Source organism: Protopterus annectens, chromosome 3.part1 (assembly GCF_019279795.1).
Source record: "Protopterus annectens isolate FY-2018-M chromosome 3.part1, PAN1.0, whole genome shotgun sequence".
NCBI classification, from domain to species: Eukaryota; Metazoa; Chordata; order Ceratodontiformes; family Protopteridae; genus Protopterus; species Protopterus annectens.
The window spans coordinates 527337350-527350722 of NC_056732.1; the positions used below are offsets into that span (position 1 = coordinate 527337350).

At 37.4% G+C, this 13373-nt stretch overlaps 1 protein-coding gene across 1 annotated transcript in view; it reads left to right on the forward strand.

Moving 5' to 3' along the window:
- EXOG (exo/endonuclease G) overlaps nt 1–13373 on the forward strand; it is a 387207-nt gene that overhangs the window by 74342 nt on the left and 299492 nt on the right. The window contains exon 4 of the mRNA XM_044066230.1: nt 7264–7340. Within this exon, the coding sequence (XP_043922165.1) occupies nt 7264–7340 (77 nt within the window). The remainder of the gene's footprint in view (nt 1–7263; nt 7341–13373) is intronic.

Consider the following 13373-nt stretch of genomic DNA (forward strand, 5'->3'; position numbering starts at 1 on the left):
TTTGAAAGGCTTGTGGTCTGTTAAACAATTGCCATTATCACATGAGAAGTTGATGGAGGTCAAAAGATGTACTCAGGAAGATAAATGCAGCTGCTCAATAAAGTTGTAATGTGGGGTTAACCACATTTGTTTTCTTTAGTACAGCTACAGTGGATATAAAAAGTTTACACACCCATGTTAAAATGCCAGGTTTTTGTGATATAAAAAAATGACACCACAATAAATCATTTCAAAACTTTTCCCACCTTTAATGTGACCTATATAACCTGTACAATTCAATTGAAAAACAATCAAATCTTTTAGGGGAAAAAATATAAAAAATAAAAAATGTACAATAAGCTAGTTACATAAGTGTGCACACCCTTAAACTAATACTTTGTTGAAGCACCTTAAACTTTTTATATCCACAGTAGATATGCGAGTACTAGACATACAGAGACATGATCAGCTGTGTTCAAGGTGATTGTCTAACCAAATAAGGGAAGTCTTGCTTGACAAAAATTTATGAATTTTACTAAGGCATTGTGTAATACAAAGGGAGACCTTGACATATTCTTTCTTGACCAGAAATGTCAGAGCAGATATGAATAAAAAGTGTAGCACTCTCAAATCCTCAGTAAATTCTGTATAGTCTGGTAGTTGGCTTAGAGGATTAAGGAGCTGTTTACTATTTTCTAGCGGTGCAAGGTTTGATTCTGTCAGCTTCCATTGACTACCTGTGTGACCTTGAGCAAGTCACTAATGAGACACTGCCCCCAGGCTGAGTCTGAAAACGTCTATGGAGATCAGTGCTGTACCCCAGAAAATAAATACAAATAAAACAAAATAGTCTGAATTCTAAGGAAGAGTTGCTGTTGCTTCATATACTAGAGTTTCTAGGGAACAAAGTTTGATGAGATCCATTTTGGTCCAAAGATGACCGGTACCCGATTTCTGTTGCAGTTTACTATTAAGCTTCCAGATGTGATTAAACTGAAGGATACTGCAAGTTTACTGAGAGAGGAGTGTTAATAGGTATTCTTTCTTTATTTGGAATTGAAGAGACTGTCATTTCAGGTAGTTGGCTACAACTTAGTAGTTGCATTTTGCTTGAGACTCTAAATTCAAACAAATTGCATATGGCATAACTTATCCTCAGAGCAGTAGTCAGGAGGAACGAATAATAGAAACAGTCAAGAACATGATGAAGAAATGTAATACTACTGGCAAATCAGATTGCTGTGTGTCTAGTGTACTCCACTTCAGGAGGTAAAACCTTTACCATCTCATTTGCTTGTGAGGTTTATAAGGAGGCTTAGAAGCTACCTGCCTACTGCCAGAAATGTGCTCCATATCCACCATGTAACAAGATGTTTTCATATCAGCCTAGTAGTATTGAAGCTGGCTGGTGAAATAGCCAGTCTACATGTACTGGGTACATGAAGCAATAAGCAGGCTATGAGAACAGCAACGGTTAATGGCATAGCCTGGTAAACTACAACAGACTGCATAGTCAGACTATTCAACATGTGCGGTAAAATAACAGTGCTAATCTGAATAGCATCACAGTACTATCCAAAGTGCAAGAGCAAGCAGTTCCAAAAGTCCCAGTTTGTAAGAACTTGTTAGGCTAAAGTTTAAAATAACTAGACTGAGAACCAGTGTTTCATCTGATAGCAGCAATCTCGGGGCAGCAAAACTGTAGTACTTGAATATCTTTCAGGGTAGCCATCATTCAGGACATTGTGTAATGAAGTAATGCTCCCGAGTTTCTGGCTCCTTCTGCTTATTTTGGTGGTGTTTTTTAAGATCTACCCAAACATTCCAACAAATGGTATTCAATACTGCAATAGACAGACACGTATTCCCTTGTTAATTAGTGTGAGTTATGGCTTACTAGTTAAGGTTTATGCTTCACAGTTCCAGGGTTGGCAGTTCTCTTCTCACCCCTTCTCACTTTCTGCATGCCCTTGCTGAGTATGAATGATTATTTCTCTGTGTATTCTGATTTCCTTCCACTTTCTAAAACATGTTGGTTGACTGGGTACTGTTGAAGTGAGTGACTCCCATATTCTGAGACTGAGGGAGGTATTCAAACTGCTGCAGTACTGATACCCAGCAGAGATAGATGTAGCATCAGGCAGCATTACTTGGTAGGATGTGCACCCTCTCCAAGAAGCATGCACAGATGCTCACATGTATCAGTGGGCAGGTGATATGGGGTTTGTACGCATGTCAGCCACAAGGGTTATGGGAACTAGGGACCAAACCATACAGCATGAAGGCTACAATCATAGACTCTCACCTGGTATCCAGAACATTCGCCAGAAAGAAGGAAGAAAGGGATGGGCTGATGGAGAAAGGGGCTAGATGGCCAAGTGAGAGTGGAGAAGAAAAAGCACCTAATAAGTGCCAACCTGTTATATAATATGCATGTGGGTATAATATATATATATATATATATATATATATATATATATATATATATATATATATAAAATATCTGTTTGTATTTATCCTTGCCATTTTAACCTGTGTCATGGATGAAAGGATCCAAAATGGAACAACTCACTCACATTGTAAACAAATGAATATATATATATATATATATATGTATATATATATATATATTTATTTATATTTATTGTTTACTGTCGTTTTCGCAGTCATGGCAGTATTGAATCCCAAAATAATGCTACCAGAAGGTCAGAAGCTAACAGTGCTGAAGATCACATGAATGAACATCCATACCTGTTCCCCTTACTGGGCCCATGTTAACACTTGTTCCTCTGTCAGCACAGGTCAAGAGATTTGATGTTTGACATTTGTCATTCATGTGGTCCTCTGCATTCTCGTTTTTCTACCTTTTGGTCATGTTATTTTGTGATTCAACATTATCATGATCATACAAAATTATAGAAAAACATATTTATATTTATATATATATATATATATATATATATATATATATATATATATATATATATATATATTCATTCTATCTTCTTTTGCAGTGTTCTCTGGTTTCATCTTGTACCTCAAAGATATGCTAACAGGTTAATTGACAAGCCTCCAAATTGTTTGCCAGTGTGTGTGCATGTTTATGCATTCTTTGAAGTGGCATTATCTGACGTTGTTTGTTTGACTTACAACATAATTTGTGTGCTGGGATCAGCTGTGGCTCCCCATCACTCTAAGTGGGATACAGTAGCTATCAGAAAATGAATTACTGAATTGGTTCATACATTCAGCTCCTTAGCTCATGAACTACTAGCCTTCAGAAGCTTGATTGTTGCAGCTCCATTGTTACTTTTTGGTATATATGTGTGTATGTGTGTGTAAAGATGTATTTATATGCATGTATATATGCTATCATAATGTACATATGCATATTATTTTTGAAGAAAGTTAATGTATGACTTCTGCTTCTAAAGGGAAACATATTCTCTACTCTACAATGGTAGCATGTTGTGTGTCTCTCACTTTTTTTATATTATTATTAGTATTATTATTATTGGGGCGGCCGTGGTGGTGCAGAGGTTAGAGTTGCCACCTCACAGCAAGAGGTTCTCTGGTTTGATCCTTGGCTGGGGAGCCTTCTGTGCGGAGTCTGCATGTCCTCCCTGTGGTCGCGTGGGTTTCCTCCGGGTGCTCCGGTTTCCTCCCACATCCCAAAGACATGCTGTAGGTTGATTGGACACTCAAAAGTGGCCCTAGGTGTGAGTGTGTACATGTGTGTGGCTGGCAACTCGACACTGCAAAACTCCACTGCCAATCTTGAGCGGACGGGTGATCTGCTGTGGCGACCCCTAACCGGGAAAAAGCCGAAAGAAGAAGAAGAAGATTAGTATTATTATTATTATTATTATTGTTGTATTTTTAATATTGGGTTCCATTATCTGTCATCACCAACCCCACTGGTGCATTTGTTTCAAATGGAATCAAATCAGACATTGCCTGAGTAGCTTCCAGGGAATAGAATTCTTGAAACCTTTTTGAGTAGTTCAGATTTCCAACTCTATGTCTTTTCTGGTTAGGAATCGTTGTACCCTTTCAAGTTAGCTGATTTACTTTTCAATACTGTAGAACAGAGCTGTATAATTCTGGATAAGCTCCGTTATCATTTTCTCCAAGCTAATGGGTCTGGAGATTTTTTTTTTTTGTTTGTTTTGAGGAGTGGATGTACGTGAATTGGTACTGCTAGATAGCTGAGGGATTTATGCACATGCTGACATTTTGTTTAACAGGACTGATAGAGATTTAGTTAGTTTTTCCATGGTTCTTTATATGAAACCACCTGATATTTTTTCTGGTCTCATGGATTCCAAGTTTTTTTTTTTTAAGATGTGTTAGCAGTTATATCTGTAGTTGTATGAGGGGTGTGTCCCTGTGGCTATTTGATAATTTCATTGTTTATTGGTAATACTTGACCTTTGCAGTTTTTCAGTGTAATTCAAAAATACCTTGGACATCTAACTGTGGTCATAATTATAGCTGTAGAATTTAATAAGTAAAATATGTATGTATTTTATGTATTTAAACTATATTTACTTGCATGAGTAGATTATTTTTTCTCGTATATTTCTCACTGAATGAATAACTTTTAAAAATGACCCTTTTTGTGAGTTTATTATTGTTTTTGTCTTTCTCATCATTAGATGGTTAAGCTGTTTTTTTCTATGGCATTATTCGAAACTCCTATAATTAAATTGTTACTTGGTAATTTTTTAACTTTGTCAGATAGAAGGGTTTTTATGCAGGAGTAACTACTTGTCCAAATAGGAATCAAGACTAAGGATAACCTTTAAGCCCGGTGCATGGGCATTCTCTATGAGCCAAAGTGGGACACGCATTCCATAAGTGTGAAGATAAGCTGCACGAGCATTATGGAAGGACTTACTGAACTCTCCCACTTATTTCATAGTGCCCTTTTGCAGATAATCTATTTTATTGATTACTCTCTTAAGTTTGTTGTTTGTGATGACCTCGATTGGAAGTGTCAGAGAGCCCAAATGGAAGCACCCCAACTGGTTCCAGTATTGGATCATGAATGCTGAATGTCACTAGTGTGCATTTGTGTTTTGGCATGCTGTGGTAAGGGTTGTTTTTAAAAGAAACCGAAGAAGCCAGTTTTGAACTTTTATTTTGTGTGCTTTGTTTTCTGCTATAGAAAGTGCTTTACTTCTGCTCATATAATTTTAGTACTCCAAGCTGTCACTTGAGAGCACCCTTACTGCATTTTTCCTAAAGGCAGCTTCCTCTTTTGTATGATACTTTGTCTTCCAGGTCTTGTTGCTTTTCAGCCTTAAGCAGAAATCCACCTTTTTCTTTAGTTTTCCTTGTATGTATAATGGTTATTACTGTGTAAGTGTGTGCTGATGTTTTGCTTGTACATGCTAACTGTGTATTACAGAGTTTCAAACTGTTACTTGTTTTTTCTGCATCATTTTTTGTGCTGTACTAGTTTTTCAAATAATAATTGGCCGCAGGTATGGCCCCAATGCTTTATACTCATTTATGCGTAATGCTGGCGCTCACAGTTACAGACTGAGTTGGTCAAGGCATTATTAAGTTTAATTCTGTTGGCTGCCAAAAAAGCAATTGCTAGAAAATGAAACTCAAAATCTAATTCAACTGTATTTGATGTGTTAAATATTGTAAAAGAAATTTAAAAAAAAACTAGAAGAAGGGTCTTTTGAAAAGGGAAAGAGCCAGTTGCATAGAAATGAATGGCATTTTATGGCCACAATGCATGCAGAATAATGTTCAGGAGGAGTTAGGTTTAAAGGAAGGCAAGAATTGAGCAATTTATGTAATGTTGGACTGAATGACAGTTGTTGCTGTAAAGAAAGAAAACATATATGTAATGTATGCATATGTAAAAATATTAATATGGTTGTTTTCCTTTCTCTTAATGTAAGAATGCCTGTGTCATAAGTGATAATTTAGTAATGGTTAGTAAAAAAAAGGCCAACAGTAAATTCATTGTGTACTTTGTATAGATTGGGTGAGAACAGATTAGCCTACTGAAATTTGGTCGTGGCTGTATCATCTCTATGTTAGATGTGGTCTGGAGAGGTTATTCATGTAATTGGCACAGACCAGAGTTAACAGTTAGCCACTAACTGAAATGTAATGGCTGATCACAATTTTTTATTTTTTTCCCCTTGTACCTGCCTGTCATGCCATCATCCTCCTCCAGTGGAATCAGTGGCCCGTTTGTTCCTCCACACACCTACTAATGATTAGTGCCAGAGGTGAGAACCAGCTCAGTAGAAGGACCAACCACAGGTAATAAGAGCACCAAGTTTCTGTGCAGATAAGTCCTCCACCCCCTTTGCAGTCATGATGTGAATGACATCTAAGTGGGGCTTATATTTGCTCCTACTCATGTATTGTATATGGATACAATACCAAACATTGTTGAGAACATGCATATGTTGTGACCTTGGATGCTGCTGCACTATTCCTCAAACCTTTGCTTGGAGTCAGTTCAACAGCAGGTCAGATCACATCCCTCACCCAAGATGGATGAGCTGATGTCAGCCACTAACTTACACCTTCCACTGCCAGCACTTGCTGAGGTCAGGTCACTAACAGATCTCATGATGTGTGGACTGTAGTTAGGTATTCATCCTTCCGCACAACAATGCCAGCTGTTTCCTCAACAGTTTACAATTGGAGGGTGACTAAATAGCAGATTGTGAGAGGAAGATGAGATGCTGATGTGTTGCATGGAGGAAGATAAAATATAACATCCAGAAGGAGTATGGAGATAGAGATAGCAAGGTTCACTTGCACGGTGGGTGATTATAAGTAGTGGTGTGCGTATGGGGCATATATATATTCTCTTGTTCTATTATTGTTTGTTTGTTTTTTATTGCTCAGTTTATCAGCTTTAAGGAAAGCACCTCCGCCCCCCTGCTGTTTCTATACTGGTTAGTCTTCCTGTAATTTTGATTTAAGCTCTGACATAGTCCACACTTTCCCTATTCAGGCTCTTCCCAAGGAAAGGGGGGTGTCTTGCAAGAGAATAGGGAACTTTTAAGCTCCTCTGTCTGTAAGTGATATGCAGTATCAACCTGTTATGCCAGCATGCTGATAGCAGTATGAGCAGGCACTGATTAAGTCTATAAAGGATTTCTGGTAGCCTGGTGAAAGAGTTCTGTAGTTCCAGTGATTTGACTTGGTGAACATGATCTATTGCTACTGAAAGCACCCTCTGTAACGTACTTGCTTTTAGATTCTATTAACATGTATACATGTATTTTAATTTATTTACAGGAAGCAATGACAGAAACATTCTACCTTTCCAATATTGTACCTCAGAATTATGAAAATAATGCTGGATTTTGGAACAGGTAAGACCAATTAAAAATGAAAATGCAGAAAATGTCAGCTGGCTGTTTTTGTGTCATTTAGCCATATTGCTGGGTAGAGCCTGTTACTTTAAAGTTAGATGATGAGAAATCTGTCTCTGTGATGTAAAGGGACAGAGCCCTGATTGGGACCCAGATGACATCAGGAGGTTAATGGCTGGGGTGCTAGAGGTACCAGGCAGGAGAGTCAGAGTAAGTAGATTTTTCTTGGTTGACCCACTTTGGGGGTAGGGGTTTCAGCCACTGATTTGTCTTACTTTGGTGATGGAGGAAGTGCATTAACAATGCAACAGATTGACATTAAAATTTGGCATAAAAGAGGAGGCGTGGAGCTACTTGTGATGATGCTCATGATGTCAGTAGCTCTGGCAGGTTAAGGCATACAGAAAAGTCCTTTGACATGCAGGACAGCTTATGTGATTTTGCATGCTGCTGCACTCCAAGCCACTTCTCCTTACCAACTCATCAACACAGTGCTCCTTACTAGGCAGCGGGGGGGGGGGGTAGTACAAGTGACACAAAGGAAAAAAATGAAGTGATGTGTACAGCCTTAGAACAGTTGATGGTCAGCTGGAGGGCATACAAATATTTGTGTGTGTGTGTGTGGGGGGGGGGGGCAAAAACAGTAAAAAAATAAAGGTAGATGATGAGAAATATGGAGATAACTATTTTTTTAACTATGCAGGCAGTATTTTGGATATTGTAAATGTGATACAAGAATGACAATTTGTTCAATGTAGTATGATAAAAAACAATACAACACAAGTAAATGAGAGTTTTCATTTGAACATTTTTTTCTAGTTTCTTGTCCGCCAGTTTGCCCTTGTTTCTGTAAAGGACAATGGTGAACAGGCTGCAGCTTCCAGCTCCTGTGAATGCAGGTTACTGTAAAATTAAGGAAAGCTGCAATTTTGCTGCTCTCAGCTGCTGAGACCTGTATTAGAATGAATAACAAAATGCTGGGGAATAAGGCTGCTGTTGGGGTATGTGACTGACTCTCTATTTTGACTTTGTATGTAGGTGCTTATTGGAGTGAATACTCAAAGTTAATACTAGTTAGCATTTTTATTACCCTTGCAAACCTCTCTTTCTCAGAGGATTTTAGCTGCTTTCTGTTTGCAAATATTGTGAAATGAGATGAGAGCTTAAACCTTCAAAGTGAGGATTTTTGTTACACTCTGTTCCTTCCATCCATAAGTTATGCACTGTATGAGGTGGTGGGAACAAATATATGATTGCATCTGTCAGTTGCCCTATTTTGTCTCTATTTTCTGCTGTGAGCCTTTGGATGGCCACTGTGTTAGCCTTCAAGACTCTCCTTGGAGCCTCTGCTTGGGAAAAGGAAGCTGGCCTTAGCCACTCATTCCTTCTTATGACCAGCCCTTCAATTCTTAACCAGCTGAATGAGCCAGGGTTACTGATATGTGTGATGCCCCTCCTCTGGGCCACTAATCAAGAAGCCTTAATCCTTACCATTGACACCAGTGAAGGATGTTCACTTGGAAAAAAAAATAGGTACACACAGTATTTCCAGATGCAGCTCTCTGCACCAAGTACAGTGACCCTTAAGAGCACTCAGGGAGCACACTTGGTCCTGGGGCTGGGTTTCCCTCTCTCTCTCTCTCTCTCTCTGTCCTTCTCCAGACCCCAAATAAGACTTGACACTAACCACAGCTCTAGAGTTGAGTCCTCAGCTGAGTATTCCAAGCCACATCCTGCACCATCCTCTTTGTGAAACCAGTGCGCTGTGTCCCTACTCCAAGTAGCTGACACACACACCCTCATTGAGATTTGATTTTCACACACACAGACACACACACACACACACACACACACACACACACACACACACACACACACACACACACACACACACACACACACACACACACCTGGGAAAGGCTGGCACAGATTTACCAGCTATGCCCCCATTGCCCAGACTGTAAGGTAGATACTCACTCCAAAGCCATTTTACTCTAAGGGTCTTACCAGGGTACCCAATTACACTGAGTAAAATTAATACTAATACAAATGGTAGTGTTTGACCAATGGAGCAAGGCTTTCAGGAGTGGCCACAGTGTCACCAAATAAATATAAGTACTCAAAGTTTGAAATATTCTCTAAACAACCAGCCACAATGAACAGTTTAAATATATTTATTAATAATATTTATTAATAATAAAATAACATGAAAATACTAAATATCTATTTACAATAAACACCAGCATTTCAATCACAGGAAATATTAAAAATAGCACAGATTGGTAGATTCACAAAGATGCAGAAAAACATTACTTAACTAATTTCACTATATTTTACTGACTGATCTAAAGAATTACTATTCCCTAGTTACTTACTAAAACAAGGCTAGGTGAAGTGGGTCAGTGATCTTCCTTCTTGTCAGGTTTCACAGACTGCTCATCTGGCATTAAAACATCACTTCGGTGCTGGATTACAGAATAACATCACATACATCTGGTCATTTGACTTCTGGTTCCCACACTACCCCCTTTACTAGAAACTGAGCCAGAATCTTGCACATATGTATTATAATACACACACATAGAGCTTTGCTAAGATGTATTTCAGCATCTGGAGACTATAAAATCATTTCAAAAACTTCCACCCTTCCAGTGTAGCAATTAGTTCACCCCTAAGGGCAATACAGTAGGATTTCTAGTCCTGGTTTTCACAACCACTTTGTCTCTGGCTGCAGTCAGAACTGTAAGATACAATCTTTATGGCCTAAACCAGGTAATTTAATTTTAGACTATTTTTCAAAGGTTGCTGGACTGAAATGAACTTCTTCTCTTCCAGTATCCTCTGTTGCAATACATTCATTTTAACAGTTATAATGCAGTCTGACATACAGGTGTATTTCTTTTCTGTCCAGCAGTACCCACTGTTGGTACATTTTTAACACAAGCAAGTTTACAAATACATTTTCAACACAAGCACCTGTACAAATTAGTTTGATATGCAAATGACATATTACTCTTTACAAAACTCCAGCTAGCTATGCTGGTATATGTTACACATCCACTGCCGTACTTCTTCTGGCATAGCTGGCAATAACTCACATCATCACAATATGATCAACAAGTCTTTGAGACATAGACAGGCCATAGGCTGCAGCCAGCTCACAAGTGTGTGCGTGTTTGTATGTGTTTAAGTATTTTTAACATTTCAGTAGAGACAGAAAGACCACAGTTGCAAGTAGTAGCTAGCTTACTTATACAATTGCTTTTGGGACACATTCAATACATTTTTTGGTCTGACATATTAGATCATGCTTGTAAAGGTACTGAATTTGTTACGAAGCTGTGAACTAAGAGGCTCAGCTTAATTCAGCTTTTGTTATAGTCTTGTTGTGGCATTCTTGAGAATTGTGTGTAACCGGGCAGCAGTCATCAGCTTTGTGATGTATTCCCCAGAGAGAGAGAGGGGGGGGGAACTAATTTTTTAGGCTTTTTCATTTATTAAGAACTTTGTATAGAAAGAGGAGAGTTTCACATTAGTTTGGATAGATTGCTTATTTTTCAAAAAAATTTTAAAGCAACCTAACATGAATAGAAGAATTATAATGCATCTGGAGCATTTCTCCCCGGGCCTCCGCTGAAAACAGGCTCTGTGGAACCTAGTCGGACTTTCCCAGTCAACAAATGATAAATAAATAATATGAGAGTTTGGTTGTGGCGGCTGTAGTACAGTGCATGACTAAGAGAATTGTAGACTGGGGATAAGTATGACATTTGTTTGAGAATCAGGAAGTTGGATGGTAAAGTTATTTAAATATAATGAAATATGATAATGACTTTGTGGTAAAAACTGCCGTAGCATTTCCATGTTTGTCAGAGACCACATCACCTTTAGTCAGATTCCCAGAGACCATAAACCAAGCTCATTGAAATCTTAGTTATTCTGAATGCAAAGAAAATTATCAATTTATACCTTGTTATAAGACATGTTCCATGGCCCTGGATGACTATGAAAGATTCTCAGATGTACTTCCTGAATGAACCATGACGAAAATGTCTTTAGTCATGGGTGATTTCAACTACTGTTCTCCTACACCTCATAAGTGTGGTATAGCTAGAGATTACCAGTCTTTAATAAGTGGAAATTCCCTAGGAAAACAGTAAACCAGCTAATTAGTGTATGCAACATTCTAGACTGTGTCCTGAATAGCAACATGTATTACTTCTTTAACATCTCTATTCCTGGTTAAACCTGACCACACCATTGTGACCATTTCCTTTAAAGTCTCAAAGACCCCATCAACACATTTGAATTTAAGGATTCAAATACCTACTCAAATTCTCTGATGAACTCTTGTATTTTATTTATGATAATACCAGTTACAGTGTAGGCTCAGCTGCTAGTTATACAACATAATTCTCTTCCCATGCAAGTGTTTGATTTGGCTGTCTCTACCAGAAAAAAATATAATGATAAATTTAGAAGTAAACCTCCATGGTAGCCCACTATTTTAAAATAAGTTCAATAATAAGAGAAAAAAAAACAACTCTAGTCCTAGAGCAAATCTAAATGTCCTCATATCAAAAACAAAACGATGAGCAAGGGACCATTAGGAAGATCAAAGCCAAACGTAAACTGAAATTAGCATCTGAAGCCAAGGATAATAAATCTACCTTTAGTTACATTAGGAAGTTAAGAATTAACTGATAGGTGTACTGAACTAATCCAAAATGGCACCACCTACTCTGACCTGAAACACATAGGTAATGTACTAGTAGATAAACTCAGTGCCATCCTTACTTTAGAAACTTGTCATCAAAACTCTGGAAATTCCTAAATGTATTACAACCCCAATATCATGAAGGAAAATGTCCTATCTAACCAAAATACTACTGCATGGGTTTATGTAATTTACCTGGATGCTTAATAAGTAGCGCCAAACATGCTTTGGTGAAACCCCTTCTGAACTTGTTTAATATAAGCTTAGCCTCAGGTACATCCCTAAAGCATGGAAAATGGCTCCTGTGATGCTTTTGTGCTGCCCTTTCACAAGGGTGGCCCTGTCACAGACTCCGGAAACTACAGACCAGTTTTTATATGTATATTCTATATAGCTGTATATATATATATATATATATATATATATATATATATATATATATATGTGTGTGTGTTTGTATATCTATATATATATATATATATATATATATATATATATATATATATATATATATATATATATATATCTATAGGTCTAGGACATTTCAGCAAAAGAACATTTAGCTTAAAAACAAATCACCTAAAACACAATTCACCGAAACACATTTCATCTAAAGTTTGAGATGGCCTTGTCACCACTGTAGTGTGACCCTGGAGTTAGTATATATAGTAGGGGGGTATGTGAAGGGCACCGCCCCCCACATTGGAGGTGTGGGGGGCATAGCCCCCCCACCTATTTTAAATAGATATGTTTGGAAAAGAGTAATATATTGGAATTGAAAGTATCCATGTATATAGTTCAAAATATTTACGCCCCCCCCACACCCCTCCCTACTATATATACTAACTCCAGGGTCGCACTGCAGTGGGGACAAGGCCATCTCAAACTTTAGGTGAAATGCATTTCAGTGAATTGTGTTTTAGGTGAATTGTGCTTTAGGTGAAATGTGCACACCAATTTGAGTTTAGGTGAAATGTGCTTTCGGTGAAATGTCCTAGACCCATATATATATAATGTGTGTGTGTGTATATGTGTGAGTATATATATATATATATATATATATATATATATATATATATATATATATATATATATATATATATATATATATATATGCACAAATATAGACACTCACAGACATATGTATATATACTTTATATATATATATATATATATATATATATATATATATGTGTGTGTGTGTGTGTGTGTATGTATATATATATAGATATATATATATATATATATATATATATATATATATATAGATATACACACATACACACACACACTCACATATATATATATATATATAT